The 15715-nt window shown below is 41.8% G+C and overlaps 3 protein-coding genes across 4 annotated transcripts; 1 reads left to right on the top strand and 2 right to left on the bottom strand.

Annotated features, from left to right (window-relative positions):
- Positions 1 to 1221: 1221 nt before the first annotated feature.
- On the bottom strand, positions 1222 to 3448 carry LOC110380961 (major heat shock 70 kDa protein Ba). The gene has a single exon (XM_021341123.3). It carries the CDS (start codon positions 3308 to 3310, stop codon positions 1391 to 1393), a length of 1920 nt encoding a protein of 639 aa, XP_021196798.3. The 5' UTR covers positions 3311 to 3448; the 3' UTR covers positions 1222 to 1390.
- Positions 3449 to 6072: 2624 nt separating this feature from the next.
- LOC110380962 (uncharacterized) lies at positions 6073 to 7839 on the top strand. Of its 2 annotated transcripts, XM_021341124.3 has the most exons (3): positions 6073 to 6404; positions 6625 to 6675; positions 6772 to 7839. In XM_021341124.3, exons 1-3 carry the CDS (start codon positions 6224 to 6226, stop codon positions 7833 to 7835), a joined length of 1296 nt encoding a protein of 431 aa, XP_021196799.3. In that variant the 5' UTR covers positions 6073 to 6223; the 3' UTR covers positions 7836 to 7839. The 2 variants fall into 2 exon arrangements, with proteins under 2 accessions (XP_021196799.3, XP_021196800.3); XM_021341125.3 differs by lacking the exon at positions 6625 to 6675 and having other exon boundaries at positions 6074 to 6404.
- A 2175-nt stretch (positions 7840 to 10014) lies between these two features.
- On the bottom strand, positions 10015 to 12484 carry LOC110380968 (heat shock protein 83). The gene has a single exon (XM_021341131.3). It carries the CDS (start codon positions 12302 to 12304, stop codon positions 10151 to 10153), a length of 2154 nt encoding a protein of 717 aa, XP_021196806.1. The 5' UTR covers positions 12305 to 12484; the 3' UTR covers positions 10015 to 10150.
- Positions 12485 to 15715: the final 3231 nt, after the last annotated feature.

The raw sequence follows: 15715 nt of genomic DNA, 5'->3' as shown, positions 1-15715 counted from the left end.
TCTTATTGTCCAAGAGACTGTGACAAACAGGATTTGTTTCTTTTGTTTATCTGCATACAGCATGTAGGTATGTCAAATTAAACGGGTTTAGTAAAGGGTAAAATACAATGATATCTGTGATAATACTAAAAACAGGAACAGGATATGACAGGAACAAAAGGTTGACTAAAAACAGGAACAGGATATGACAGGAACAAAGAGTTCAATGGTGATCAGTTAACAAAAAAATGCAGTGCAAAATTTTTAGGATTAATTCTGGACCAAAACTGTAATTGGAAATTGCATATTGATACTGTCTGTAAAAAACTTAATAGATTTGTATATGCCCTGAAGAAACTAAGACAATGCGCTGATTCTCACACTGCCCTTACCGCATATTATGGATATGTTCAATCTATTCTAAGGTATGGTTTGGTTCTCTGGGGTAATTCTACAGACATAAACAAAGTTTTTGTTGTACAAAAAAAGTGTATTCGTGCTATTTGCGGTGTTGGCCCACTCGAATCTTGTAGACCTCTTTTCAAAAAACTACGTGTAATGACTCTAATATCCTTATATATAGCTGAGATAGGTATGTTTGTTAGAAACCATCCTCACCTTTATCCCAAAGTTAGTGATGATTGTAAATTTAGGCAGAGAGATCCTACTAAATTAAGAATGGAAAGATGTAGAAGTACCTTACATAAGAAAAATAGTCGAATGATGGTAATTAACATATATAATAAAATTCCTAGAGAAATTAGAGAGCTACCTAAAGTAAAATTTAAAAAGAAGTTAAAAGCTTGGCTTATTGAAGGGTGCTTCTACACAATAGAAGAATACATTAATTATAGAAATTAGCTTTTATATATAAGCGTTATAGTTTTAAGCATGATTTATGTTATAATTTTCGCATGCCTACTGAAGGCGAGATATGTTGTGACTTTTTTTGTTTTTACCACCTTTTGTGTAAACCATATCTCGGCGAATAAATATTTTCATTTCATTTCATTTCATTTCATTTCATTTGATAAGTCTGCAATTTGTATAAGTTTTTTATTGTAGTTAGGTGACATTGGAAATCGTTGGTAGAGTGTAGGTGTATGAACGATTCTAAAATAAGACGACTGAATGAGACTTATCACATATGAAAATAGTATGAATCATGTTCGCTATTTCAGGAATGATGTAGTTTGTTTTCGTTTCTAATAGGTTATTTTTACATTGAATAAAACAACTGAAGTTTCGATACAACTTATTTTTATTAACATTATTTACATTATTGATTAAATTAATACTGGCCACTTAAACATAATTCAACAGAAGATTAAGTGCTGACAAAATAAATACATAGGAACAATCAGTCTTGAAAATAATATCACAATCAGTGTTCAGATCACTACAACTTGTTTTAGTCGACTTCTTCGACGGTGGGTCCGCTGCTCTGCTGGTATCCTCCGGGCATGCCGCCGGGCATGGCGCCACCACCCGGGGCGGCACCGGCGCCCTGGTGCAGCTTGGTCATGAGCGGCTGGCACGTGCGCTGCAGCTCCTGCAGCCGGTGCTGGAACTCGTCGCGCTCGGCCAGCGCGTTGTTGTCGAGCCAGCGCAGCGCCTCGTCGCACGCGCTGCGCCCCGCGCTCTTGTCCTGCTCCGAGAGCCGGTCGCCGGCCTCGTCCAGCGCCTGCCTCACGCTGAACACGTACGCCTCGAGCTGGTTGCGCGCCGCCACGCGCTGCCTCTGCTGCTCGTCCTGCTCCTTGTAGCGCTCTGCCTCGGCCAGCATGCGCTCGATCTCCGCCTGCGACAGCCGGCCCTTGTCGTTCTTGATGACGATGTTCTTGCTGCGGCCGGTGCTGTTCTCCTTGGCGGACACGTTCAGGATGCCGTTCGCGTCCAGGTCGAAGGTCACGTCGATCTTGGGCACGCCGCGCGGCGCGGGCGGGATGCCGGTCAGGTCGAAGGTGCCCAGCAGGTTGTTGTCCTTGGTCATCGCGCGCTCGCCCTCGTACACCTGGATGGTGACCGCCGGCTGGTTGTCCGAGTACGTGGTGAACGTCTGCGACTGCTTGCACGGGATCTTGCAGTTGCGCTCGATGATCTTGGTCATGACGCCGCCGGCGGTCTCGATGCCGAGCGACAGCGGCGTCACGTCCACCAGCAGCACGTCCTGGATCTTGGCGTCCTGCGCGCCGCTCAGGATGGCGGCCTGCACCGCCGCGCCGTACGCCACCGCCTCGTCGGGGTTGATGGACAGGTTCAGCTTCTTGCCGCAGAAGAAGTTCTGCAGCAGGCTCTGCACCTTGGGGATCCTGGTGGAGCCGCCGACGAGCACCACGTCGTGGATCTGGCTCTTGTCCATCTTGGCGTCGTGCAGCGCCTTCTCGACGGGCTCGAGGGTGCCGCGGAACAGGTCTGCGTTGAGCTCCTCGAAGCGCGCGCGGGACACGCGCGTGTAGAAGTCGATGCCCTCGTAGAGCGCGTCGATCTCGATGCTGGCCTCCGTGCTGGAGGACAGCGTGCGCTTGGCGCGCTCGGCGGCCGTGCGCAGGCGGCGCAGCGCGCGCGGGTTGGCGCGCATGTCCTTCTTGTACTTGCGCCGGAACTCGTCGGCGAGGTGGTTCACCAGCCGGTTGTCGAAGTCCTCGCCGCCGAGGTGCGTGTCGCCCGCCGTCGCGCGCACCTCGAACAGGGAGCCCTCGTCGATGGTGAGGATCGACACGTCGAACGTGCCGCCGCCGAGGTCGAAGATGAGCACGTTCCTCTCGCCCTTGAGGTTCTTGTCGAGGCCGTACGCGAGCGCGGCGGCCGTGGGCTCGTTGATGATCCTGAGCACGTTCAGCCCGGCGATGGCGCCCGCGTCCTTGGTGGCCTGGCGCTGCGAGTCGTTGAAGTACGCCGGCACGGTGATGACCGCGTCGCGGACGCCCGTGCCGAGGTACGCCTCCGCCGTCTCCTTCATCTTAGTCAGCACCATGCTGCTGATCTCCTCGGGCGCGAACCGCTTCGTCTCGCCCTTGAACTCCACCTGGATCTTGGGCTTGCCGCAGTCGCTCACCACCTTGAAGGGCCAGTGCTTCATGTCTTGCTGGATCTTGGGGTCGTCGAACTTCCTGCCGATGAGTCGCTTGGCGTCGAACACTGTGTTGCTGGGGTTCAGGGCCACCTGGTTCTTGGCTGCGTCTCCGATGAGGCGCTCCGTGTCCGTGAACGCCACATACGATGGCGTGGTGCGGTTGCCCTGGTCGTTGGCGATGATCTCCACGTTCCCGTGCTGCCACACTCCGACGCACGAGTACGTCGTGCCTAGGTCGATTCCGATAGCTGGCATTGTGTCTGTCTTCTCAAACGATCTACTTTCACACTTGAAAACTTTCGTTAAATGAACTTGTAGCTTGCGAGTCTAGTAAACTCTCCGGTTTGCACCGAACTCTCTTCGTCTGCTTTGTTTCGCGTTTGAATTAATTCTGACTTCGCGCCGAGCGCTCGCCGCTTATATAGTCAACAAATGGGATTCGAGATATTTCTACTCCTTGCTAGACGTCACTGGAAACAGCCAATTAATGAACAGAATAGGGCGAAGGTTCTAGAGGGTCACGGCTGTCCGACCAATCACAGCGCTCGTGTGAAAGAGATAGCTAACAATCTTCCATCTCAAAAGGGTGGTCACTGTAGAAATTCTCCCCGACACAGTGGTGAGAGTAACAAAGTTGGTGAAGCAAAAAACTACATTATTTATGTATTTAATAATTTTGTGCATTCGTATATTTTTAAAGTATATCACAAATAAAAATAAAAAAACAAGTAATTCAGAAAAGCAGCAGTTCACTTAAAAATAAGAAAGATTGTATATAGTAAATAGTTGACTGCAGTTTTTAATATGGTTACAGTATTACTTATTGGTTGGCGAAATTATTTTAAAAAAGTTTTATTTAAATAGATTAAGATGTACCTACACAGTTAATTTTAAAATAACAATAATTATTATATAAGAAAAAAAAACGCTAGTTATTAAGAAAAATATGTTTATTACCCAATCTCGTAAATATTTTGGGTAATATTTCATTTTATCCTTAGATATATCATTCAAGTCAGTGAGCTATATTTCAAAGAACTAAAAATAACTTTTAAAATGCTGATTGTAAAAATGGGTACATTGAAGTTTACGTACTGGCAATAATAGGCAAAATATTCTAGAAAACGCGCGGGAATTCGGCGCGTTCCATTCCTCTCTATATGATATGAATCAATGAATGACGCAAAGCGTGACAGAGATGGCAATACAGTTATGTAGGTACTATTTTGTTTGTTTACATGCAAGCACAGCTGTTTTGCGGGGGCTCGCCCCCGAAGCCCAGAAAAGGTCGTCTAGAATTTTCTACCCCTCATGTTTACGTGCGAATAATATAACGATTGTACTAAATTGCTTTGCCTATTTATTTATTTATAGCTTTTTAGAACTTATTTTTAGAACTTTAAAATGGTAAATGTGTTTAAAATGATTAATACGGCTGCTTGGATAAATAAAATTCTCGTCTCTTTGATATATTTTATTTTGCAACTATTTACAGATTTTTAAGAATATGGTAACGTTATTCCTTCAGGGTTTTAGAAGTATTTTAGTAAAACAAAAAAAGGGTAATGGTTAGTTCCATTGCGCTGCTCGTACATCCTATCGACTCTAAAATACATGCGACTGCAATATGATCAAAATTCTCGTAAACGATTGGTTTATTGAAGAAATGAACTAAATAATTAAAATTTCCAATTATTTGTACGATATAGGTATTGCATGTACCAGCTTTCATGTTTAACATTTTCTTAAATATCTTAAAGGAATTGAATTTAATTCATAGAAATAGACGTATTCATTACATAGAACTTACTACTTACGAAATCAGTTTATAAAAAACTTTCTCTTCTATTCTTATGATGAGGTACTTTCTCAACGAGTGGGCTTTTCCCGAACATTCTAGAAAAGTCACCCTGCCCTGCCCTCGGCCCCGGAGAAACTGGGTCAACAGCGAACCTTCTCGTATGCTTTGCAATGCATTTTTTGTTCTACGATATCAATTTTACAATATGTACCTATTTAATTGTTGATTTTGGGAAATATTGAAGGATTTGATATGTGTATAGTCTTGAAAATTAAATCTAGGCTTTGTTATCTTAAAATTGATTAATTAGACAAAACTGAGTAAACTGGGCAGGTGATGACATGAGGTGTTTTGGGAGTGCCATATTGTAATTTCAATGTTGAAAAAGTGCTTATTTTTGATTAACTCTTTTGATTTACTGGCTTTAACGTAGTTTTTTGCTAATAGGTAGTTCACATGAAGTTCATGAGAAAAGTGTGTACATACTTACATACCTATTAAGTATGCAAATCATAGGTGTAGGTATTGATTACATAGGTACTTACCTACTTATTACAAATTACGAGTGCAGCTTTTTAGCTTAGCTTTCAATTATTGGCAAAGATAACAGACAGGTGTTTCTAGAACTCTAGAACTGGAAATATGTCAGAAGTATCTTAGAATATCTACCTAGCTATCTATGTAGTTGTCGCATCATTCTCAGTTCTTCAATATTGACGTCATTCAGATGCGGCTGACGTCAGATTTTAGCTCGAAGATTTTTCTAGATGCATCTGAAATCAATACCTATTATGTAACCTAGATGCGCAGGCCGTTAAAGGGCAAATTATTAGGATGGCAGATTATTATTTTGATGTTGTGGAATACCTAAATCATTTCAAATCAAAACTAAAGATTGGCTCCTAACTAAATTAACGCGGCAAAGTTAACGTTTCTCGTAATTGATTTCAGTAGGTATATGTTTTTAACCACAGGCACCTCGTACAAGTGTCCGTAATAACTATTAGAAACATCAAAAAGGTAGTTTTAAAAAGCAGTTAGTAAATGTTAGTAAAGAGAATCGAAGCAAGTAGTTGTACCTGCATACGTCTTCAAGTTATTTCTCGAACATTGCAGACTCCTTTGTCCAAGTATTTCACCTTAGCTATTGGATACTAGATGGCGTTTTCATAAAATATCTTATAGTTACTATTTTGTTTTTCATTCAAAATAAATGAACCAAACGAACACTGATGAAATGTCAAAGTAATGCCAAATTAGCTCAGGGTACGGATCAAAAATTTTATTTCCAAAATTCTAAAATAATATTATGAGTTTTTTGTGACCCATTGTTATTATTAATACACGATATAACAAAAATTTTTATAATGACGCGATGTAGCGTTCCTCTGTGTAGGGAAAAGGCAAACCATAGTTTCCCGAAAGACGCAGAACTAAGAAGACGATGGCTCGAGGCTATAAAGCGCGTTGATTTTGTTCCAAAAGGAGCAAGAGTCTGTCGAAAGCATTTTCATGATTCCGACTACATGAGGCCTGTTGGCTTTCCTGGTTAGTAACGGTAATTTCAATCTTATAATGCTGCCTGGAGCAGCAGGGCCCGACCTCTTGCGGCAAGGGATAATGGGTGAATCTCCTTCAAATGGTGGTGAGGTTTGACCTGACCTCTTGTAGATAGTCTACTGGAGGCCCTAATGTATGTAGAGTAGTACCTAGAATGCTCTAGGAATGACCCACTGACTAAGTACTAAGAAGGAATTTATCAATGCAGGCATATACGCAGGTAATAAGAAGGAATTCGACAATGCGGGCATCTACACAGGTAATAAGTTGATAATATTCGCCACACTGAGATAAATCAGCCCTAAAGTGAGGCCTAGCACGGAGCACATTTGTAATTACGATTTGTATATTACAGGGCGAGCGCCACTCCACAGGTTCCTGAAGAAGAATGCGGTGCCATCGATTTTTGAATGGAATTCCAGTTCATTATCAAGACTGAATCTCGCAAGGCTGAAGCGACGAAAAGGTCGCAGACACAGAAAATATCGTGAAAGAATCTCCAGTGATAGCCAAAAACGCGACTCTATGGATGCTGACGACTCTCATGACAAATGTAGCAACAGCACTAGGTCGCATGCACAGAGTCATCACTGCCACGGCTGCTCTAAATATCTGGTGCGAGCTCAATGCACGCAGACCTCAAACAGTTTGAGATTATTTTCTGCAAAAGATTTAGTCACCGATGATGAATCTGTATATTTCTACACGGGGCTAGACACATATGCACAATTCACACTTCTTCTGTCAACTCTTGTGCCAATGGCCTGTGACATCAAGTATAGGTCTAGTGACTTATGTAATTTGTCCATTGAAGATCAATTTTTAATATTACTTATTAAGTTGAGGCGCAGCAAGCCTGACTTTGAAATAGGTAAAATGTTTGGTGTTAACAAATGTGATGTCTGTAATGTCTTTATTACTTGGGTGAATTTTGTTTGTGATAACTGGAGAAGGATTAGCTTCTGGCCTAGTCATCATTTGGCTAGTACACACTTGCCTTCTGTGTTTAGAGGCAGTTGTCCTACTGGCATTGTGGACAGCAAGACCAGTGAGATTCCTATAACAATGGAGAGTCAGCATAATGCAGTAAAGGTATCATTTAGCCAATACAGGTTCAAGGATAAGTTAAAGTTCCTGGTAGGATGTTCTGCGGAGGGCCTCTCCATTTATTGCACTCAACTGGAGCCTCCTGTGCCCCTGACCCCAGGTGAGGGTAAAGAAGAAGGTTTATTGAAGAGTGTCAACCATGAAGCTGCTAAGACTGTTCCTGTGGACAAACTAATAGATATGACAAAAACATATAAAATACTAGCATGTGCCCTAAACCAGACTTATAATCCTTTGTCTGTAAAAATATTTTGTATTTGTGTTATGCTTTGTAGATTCAAGGAAGGTTTTGTTGGTAAAAATACTGCATAAATCACCTATGTGTTTTCTTTTTAGTAGAATCAGAAATTTTAGAAGCAATCAGAATTAGAGTGCAAGCAAAAAAAAAACGTATGCCTAAGCCTCTGCACGTTCTCATGAACAGTTTTTGTAGAACAAACATTTTTTAGACAAATTAAACTATTGATTAGCTTGCTAGGTGCAAACAACTGTTGTACGTACGTGCTACACCATAGGTACCTACCACAAAGACCACAGCCAACAAACACTCGCTTCATCACCATATACATAGGTACAGCTTGGCAAAAAAGAGTCTGACGCGGTGACAGTTGGAACTAAAAATCAAAATCAAATAAAAATTGTTAACATCGTTAATACTGGACATTGAAGTGTCCAAGGGACATCGCCTACTTAAGATTGAATATCTCCAAAAATAACAAACATCAAAATCTGTGAATCGTAGTATTCCGGTTGCCACAGGTGCGATAGTGCTGACCTCATTTATTCCACACTCTTTTTTGCCAAGCTGTACCAGGTATCAAATCTAGTACCTACATTTCTAAAGTCTTTTATCTGTATGTCACCAGGCTGTATCTCATGAACTATGAAACCTAGATAGATAGTTGATGTATTTATGTAATCACTACTACAATAAGTACCTATAGTAGTATCTACTGAAAATAAGAATATTTAATGGGCTCCCAAAAAACAATACCAGGATTTTTTTATTCATTTTATAGTTAATGGTACAGAACCCTTCATGAGCTAGTCCGACTCGCACAAAATTTTAACTGTCTGTCGCGACTCGCGGTTCATAGATACAACTTGGTGATAGACAGACAGACTTAGTAATAAGGGTCCCGTTTTACACGGAACCCTAAACTCCGAAATTAATTTTAGTTTCACCTACTGGGCAGACCGCCAAGTAATAATGTTTTGACACTAATTAGGTGTGTGTGACCTAGTTATTTCAAAAGGCGATGACCTCTTAAAACTCCCTTGGAAGATGAATAATGGAAATAGCGTTCCATGTCTTTGAATTAATTGATTGGTAATTGAAGGCTCAAAACTGCTGTTATCGGTTTTGATAACAGAATTATCTTATAGCTAAATATGGCATGGTTAACATTGATTGGGGAATACCCGAAAAATGTATAGGAACGAAATAAAATTAGCCAGATAAGCTATTTCCCCTGGCTTTGTTTTACCAATTTATTTATACAAGCAAACTTGTATAAATAAATGGATTGGATTGTTTGACCATGTCCAGGGCGAACTTCCTGTACCCGGATAAAAAAATTGCCGGTTGCTGAGGGATAGTGTAACTTCCCAACAATGAAATAATTTTTCTAACGGTTCTGCTTCAGAGATTTTAAAATAAATGTTTTCTCTTTATTAGTAAGGAAGGTTTATGTAGTGGAGAACATAATTACTATTTTATTCTGTCTGGGAAACCCCCTGAATGTGAAAACTTTAAACAAAGCTATTGTTTGATATTGTATTATAAGGAGGTACCTACTTCGTTTAGTTCTAAAATTAAGTACCTACCTATACAGGACAACGATTAAGTATTATAGAAAAATGATGTGGGTGCACTGTAGACAGTGAGTCCTCGGCATGGCACAGCAGCCAACGTCTCCAATGCATTATCTAACAGCAAAAATCATATGCTGTATGGGATGTGCAAGTAGGTACCTACCTACATATTTATGAACCTACTTGTGAAAGATTTTATGCTGCACCCTGCAGCATCCAGCATCTTCGCTGCATTTCAGCAAAATAAGTTGCTGTGTGTGGGATGTGCAAGTAGGTACATATTTATATGAACCTACCTAAGAAAGAGCTAAGTAGGGCCCTGCATTCAACACCTTTGTTGCATATTATAATGCAACAAAGATGCTGGACCCTACATAGAATACAAAATAGGTATGTACCTACTCTGTGTGAGGTAACCATTTGAGTAGGCCTACTCAGTGAGAACTATTACTACCTACTCGACCCTATGAAGATATTGCTGTCCTTTGCTATAGTTATATGTAATTACACAAGTTATTACAATATTAAGATCGTACATGAAGGACTATGTGCAATATCTTCATATTACCAAGTAGATAGGTAGGTGTATGTGTGTGTCAGTCTCTTTATGACTGTTTGTGTGTACCTAATCAGGTGATTTACTAAGACCTAGGAGGAAAGGAATAAAACGAAGAAATAATTTGTTAATGTTACCATTTATTTTGAATAATGGAATTTGAACTAAATCAGTCTTTGGCTGTACACCAGTGCACAAAATAACTTCGCGATACAATCACATAAGAAACACCATTACAACATGGCTAAGCTGAGATTTAATCTACTTCCTCCATGCGCGACGCGTCATCAGCGTCACCCTCTAGCGGGGGCACGTCGCCGGCGCTCGACTCCTCCACCTGGATAGGCTCGTCCTCGTCGATGCCCAGACCCAGCTTGATCATGCGGTAGATGCGGGAGGCATGCACCTGGGGCTCGTCCAGGGTGAAGCCAGACGACAGCAGCGCAGTCTCGTACAATAGGATGACCAAGTCCTTCACAGCCTTGTCGTTCTTGTCAGCCTCCGCCTTCTGCCTCAGAGTCTCAACAATGGAATGGTCAGGGTTGATCTCAAGGTGCTTCTTAGCTGCCATGTAACCCATGGTGGATGTGTCACGGAGAGCCTGGGCCTTCATGATACGCTCCATGTTGGCAGACCAACCATACTGAGCAGTGACGATGCAGCATGGTGACTCAACCAGACGGTTGGATACAACAACCTTCTCAACTTTGTTGTCAAGGATGTTCTTCATCACCTTGCAGAGGCCTTCGAACTTGACCTTGTCTTCCTCACGCTTCTTCTTTTCCTCCTCATCCTCAGGGAGTTCCAGACCCTCCTTTGTGACTGAGACAAGGGTCTTGCCATCATACTCCCTCATCTGTTGTACTACATACTCATCAATGGGCTCAGTCATGTAGACAACTTCATAACCACGCTTCTTGACTCGCTCAACAAATGAAGAGTTGGCTACCTGGTCACGGTTCTCACCAGTGATGTAGTAGATGTGCTTCTGGTTCTCCTTCATGCGGGATACATACTCCTTGAGGGAGCATGCCTCATCACCAGAGGCAGATGTGTGGTAGCGGAGCAAGTCAGCCAGTTTGGACCTGTTCTGAGAGTCCTCATGGATGCCAAGCTTCAGGTTCTTGCTGAACTGTTCGTAATACTTCTTGTAGTTCTCCTTGTCCTCAGCCAACTCCTCGAAGAGTTCTAAGCATTTCTTAACTAAGTTCTTCCTAATTACTTTGAGGATTTTGTTTTGTTGGAGCATCTCACGAGAGATGTTGAGGGGCAGGTCCTCACTGTCGACCACACCCTTGATGAAGTTCAGGTACTCAGGGATGAGGTCCTCGCAGTTGTCCATGATGAACACCCTGCGCACGTACAGCTTGATGTTGTTCTTGCGCTTCTTGTTTTCAAACAAGTCGAAGGGAGCACGGCGGGGCACGAACAGAAGTGCTCTGAACTCCAGCTGACCTTCAACAGAGAAGTGCTTGACGGCCAGGTGGTCTTCCCAGTCGTTGGTGAGGGATTTGTAGAAGTCACCGTACTCCTCCTGTGTGATGTCATCAGCGTTGCGGGTCCAGATGGGCTTGGTTTTGTTGAGCTCCTCATCCTCCGTGTACTTCTCCTTGATGGTCTTCTTCTTCTTCTTATCCTTCTTGTCCTCCTCCTCATCCTCGCCGACATCCTCAATCTTAGGCTTGTCGTCCTCCTTCTCATCTTCTTTCTTCTCCTCCTCAGCCTCGTCATCAGACAATTCCTTCTCGCGTTCCTTCTCCACCATCAGTTTGATGGGGTAGCCGATGAACTGTGAGTGCTTCTTAACGATTTCCTTGATCTTGTGCTCTTCAAGATACTCAGTGAGGTCTTCCTTGATGTGTAGTACGATCATGGTACCGCGACCGAGGGGCTCGCCGTGGTCGGGGCGGACTGTGAATGAGCCTCCCGCTGATGACTCCCACATGTACTGCTCGTCATCGTTGTGCTTCGAGTGAACCGTCACGCGGTCAGCTACCAAGTAGCATGAGTAGAAACCCACACCGAACTGACCAATCATGCTGATGTCAGCGCCTGCCTGAAGAGCCTCCATGAACGCCTTGGTTCCCGACTTGGCGATGGTACCAAGGTTGTTGACGAGGTCAGCCTTGGTCATACCAATACCGGTATCAATAATTGTAAGTGTACCTTCGCTCTTGTTGGGGATGATCTTGATGTACAACTCCTTGCCGCTGTCCAGCTTTGATGGGTCGGTGAGTGACTCATACCGGATCTTGTCCAAGGCATCAGAAGAGTTGGAAATCAGCTCACGGAGGAAGATTTCTTTGTTGGAGTAGAATGTGTTGATGATCAGGGACATGAGCTGGGCGATCTCCGCCTGGAAGGCGAAGGTCTCCACCTCCGCAACATCGGTCTGCATTTCTTCGGGCATTTTAACTGTTTCACTTAATATAAAGAGTTCTCAGGTTAAAAGTAACGTTTGTAGCACAGAATACTTCTTGACTTGACTAGCGCGGTTATAATATACACGTGTTATAAGATCGCGTGGAATCGCAGCGTATCTCTCACTTCGCGTTTCTTGATTTAAATGACGCCGGGCGGCATGTCAGATTGCTTATATAGACTCCACACGCAAGCGCCATCTGTTAGCGAGTGGAAATATCTAGATTTGGCGCGCTACTCATCAGGGGTTCAATACAGTAGGAACATATTTCTTTAAAAATATTTACTTTTATCAGAAAGTACATGTTTGTGCAAGAAAGTCGATATTCTAAAGTGTTATTGGGATGAAAAAAGTTTTAAGGAGAAAAGCAATACATTTAAATGTTTTTTTTTTATAGTTATACACCATACGCCTTCAAATAAATCTTGATTTGAATGGTAACAGGAGGCCGCCTTCACCATAACTATAGTTCGGCCGCTCAGAGAATGCGTTTCTGACACATCGCGATTGAACTGACGACGTAACTTTGTAATGGCGTTGCAGTACGATAAAAATATTTTTGCTGGTTGTTTATCGTTTTAACAATTGTTGAGCATTAAAACAACATTAATATACCAATAATAATCAATGAATGTTGTAATTTTGTGCCAAATTGAGTGTCAAATAACTTGGTAAACAATATTTTTCTAAATCTATACTGCGCTATTACAAGGTTATGTCAGCGCTTTATATTTGTAGTGCTGTGCTAAAAATAACAGGCAAGTATCGTAATCTGTTCTGGTTGATGGTTCTTATACAGTTATACTTATAATATAAAATAATACGTTTTGTTTTTCTTTTTAAGAATTTGAAAATAATGGACTATAGGATAACTTTTATGAAAGGGTAGTATTTAAACGCAAATCAAAAAATATCCTTTTTCTATGCAATAAGATTCCGAATTCCCATCAAAATTACTGATTGCACAGCAAAATATTCAACTCAAAATATCACTAAACACACTACAATTTATTTTCGCAGCGTACAGCGATTTTTCCTAAAGCAAAAGCTTTTTCATCAATGCACAGCTAATAATCTTAATGCACATTATACATGTTAACTCTTTTTCTTTTAAATATAGCTTCTATTTTTATATTATTTACAGCAGTTTTTCTGAATAAAACAGCTTTTTATTAGTCATAGTCATCTTATTATTCATTAATTACGGCATAATGAGATCAGCAAAAAAATATAAAGTTAAATACAAAATTGTAATTTATAGAATTATTTATAAGCGTTCACGCTTCCTTTTTTGCCCAATAGGCAACATTTTTAGCTTCTGCAGGTGGCGCCACGTACTTGAGTCGGATCGCAAGTCCGATGATATGCTTGCACATACATACTATAGTTCTTAAAAAAATGGGGCTGGTGCATTGTCAGTCATTGTCAGTATTTCATTTTGGCATACATTTCATATAAGTAGTCATTAAAAGGCTACTACTATAATATCATATTTCAGAATGTTTATAGTCAGAATCATCTTTTGGCATAGTTTTGGAATTTATATTTTCCTGTAAGAAGCATGCAAACAAGCCTGAAGCATGCAAGCAGGCATGTAGCATGTAAGCAGGCATGCAACATGGAAGTAAGCATGCAACATGCAGCAAGCATGGCTTCTGTCACGGCTACGGCGCTTCGTGGCTCCGGCGGTCCCATGCGAGCTTATCGTCGCAGATGATTTTCACGCTCACCACCGCAGCTTCGGCTTACTGGCCGGCAGAGCCGGCCAGCCTTAACCGCGTCGGCAAGCGTTAAAACTACCTGCTCCTCAGCTCGCAGGCCGCCTCGCCCCTCCGCGCCTACGCGGTTTTGAATTGCACTCTAGGGGTAGGGCAAACAAGACTACGTGGAGTCGGTTTTGCAGCGATTCGTTTTCGTTTCTAGCTTCAATTTTTAATACAATGTTTTTTAATTGAACTCTCTCTTACTCGCTCGCGCCACTCTGCACTCCAGTGACGAAAAAGCGCGCGAAGCCGCGAACCTTTTCAGTTAATTTGTTCTGTTTTTAGAAATAATGCAATGTGACAGGATTTTTTTGTTTAATTTGCCGAGCATGGCTTCTTGAAAATTAAGACAAAATTGATGAATAGGTTTTGTTGTACTTACTGGTTAATATGCGACTGAGATAGTTATTTTGCTACGAAATATGGAAAATTTGCTGTGCAGTCAGTATTAATGCTATGTATGTAGTATTTTTGTACAAGAATAAATTTAACTGTATTGCATTATAATAAAAAAAGCAATGTCATATTGATGTACAATTTCGAATTATCTGCAGTTTGAGTTTTGTTAAACATTTAGTTTATTTGTAGTGAAGTAAGTTATTTGATGTAAAAAAGAATATAAATGATGAGCATTTATTGATAGGCGATTATTTATTTGATATGCAATTTATAATATCCCTTTATGAAATATAAAAATAAAACTATGATCAAACTGAACGCGCGAAAGAAAGTAGCATTTTTATATTTAGGTTGAAAATGGTAACCCCAAATGGCATCATGGGCCGTCATTTTGTGACGCTAAATAGTCGTTTGTTGTCGTTTCGTGCGCTAAGACTAAGTGCCCTGCCTCATTAGGACACGTCGCCGGCTACGTATCCAAGCAGTTAGTATTGAAATGTATGGAACCTAACTCACTTGGCGACGGTTTGGTAACGTCGCCAAATTGGAGGCGTGGCCACGAGCTACAGTTCCCTATGTGGCTTCTGGCTACCGTGGCAACTTGGCGACGTGGCCACAGTAGCCACTATAATGTACACGGTAAAGCGCACCTCCCTCACACAGTCGCCAATGTGGTCGCCAGTCAGCTTGCAATTTCTTGAGCGACAACGTAAACAATTGACTGTCGAGACGCCATGGCCACTCGACTTGGCGACATTTGGATGCCAGAAGTAGCCAGACCTGTGCCGCTGGCGACGTCGCCATGGCGTCCCAGTGAGGTAGAGCTCTAAAAACCTGATTTTGGAAGATTTTGACCGAGATATCAGGATTGATTCTGTTATTGATAATAATACCTAATATACACGTAATATACACGTAGGCGAAGATGATGATGAAGACACCACCTCCTCAAGCGAATCGGAGTCTGATTAACATTCTGTACGCACATTCAATTCAATGTACTTACTTTATTGCATAGAAATACAGATTGTAACTTTGTAACAAAGAATAAATAAAACGATTTTATTATATGAATATTACCTTTTTTTGGTTTCCACTTAAATAACTAAAATATAAATTTTAAATGATTCCGCCAATTTAAAACGAAAATAATCTTAAAATAATGCGGCGGTTTATTTTAGGGGAACGGTAACGAACTCAGTGTTATGTTGTGCCCATCACTAGTCGTGACTAACTG

This window comes from Helicoverpa armigera, chromosome 26 (genome assembly GCF_030705265.1).
Source record: "Helicoverpa armigera isolate CAAS_96S chromosome 26, ASM3070526v1, whole genome shotgun sequence".
NCBI lineage: Eukaryota > Metazoa > Arthropoda > Insecta > Lepidoptera > Noctuidae > Helicoverpa > Helicoverpa armigera.
This window is presented reverse-complemented; position numbering and strand designations above follow the sequence as displayed.

Coding starts and splice junctions, on each gene's coding strand:
- LOC110380968 (XM_021341131.3), bottom strand. CDS start 12,304: ATGCCCGAAGAAATGCAGACCGATGTTGCGGAGGTGGAGACCTTCGCC.
- LOC110380961 (XM_021341123.3), bottom strand. CDS start 3,310: ATGCCAGCTATCGGAATCGACCTAGGCACGACGTACTCGTGCGTCGGA.
- LOC110380962 (XM_021341124.3), top strand. CDS start 6,224: ATGACGCGATGTAGCGTTCCTCTGTGTAGGGAAAAGGCAAACCATAGT. Junction 6,405..6,624: donor GAGGCCTGTTGGCTTTCCTG/GTTAGTAACGGT, acceptor TTATCAATGCAG/GCATATACGCAGGTAATAAG. Junction 6,676..6,771: donor CAATGCGGGCATCTACACAG/GTAATAAGTTGA, acceptor TGTATATTACAG/GGCGAGCGCCACTCCACAGG.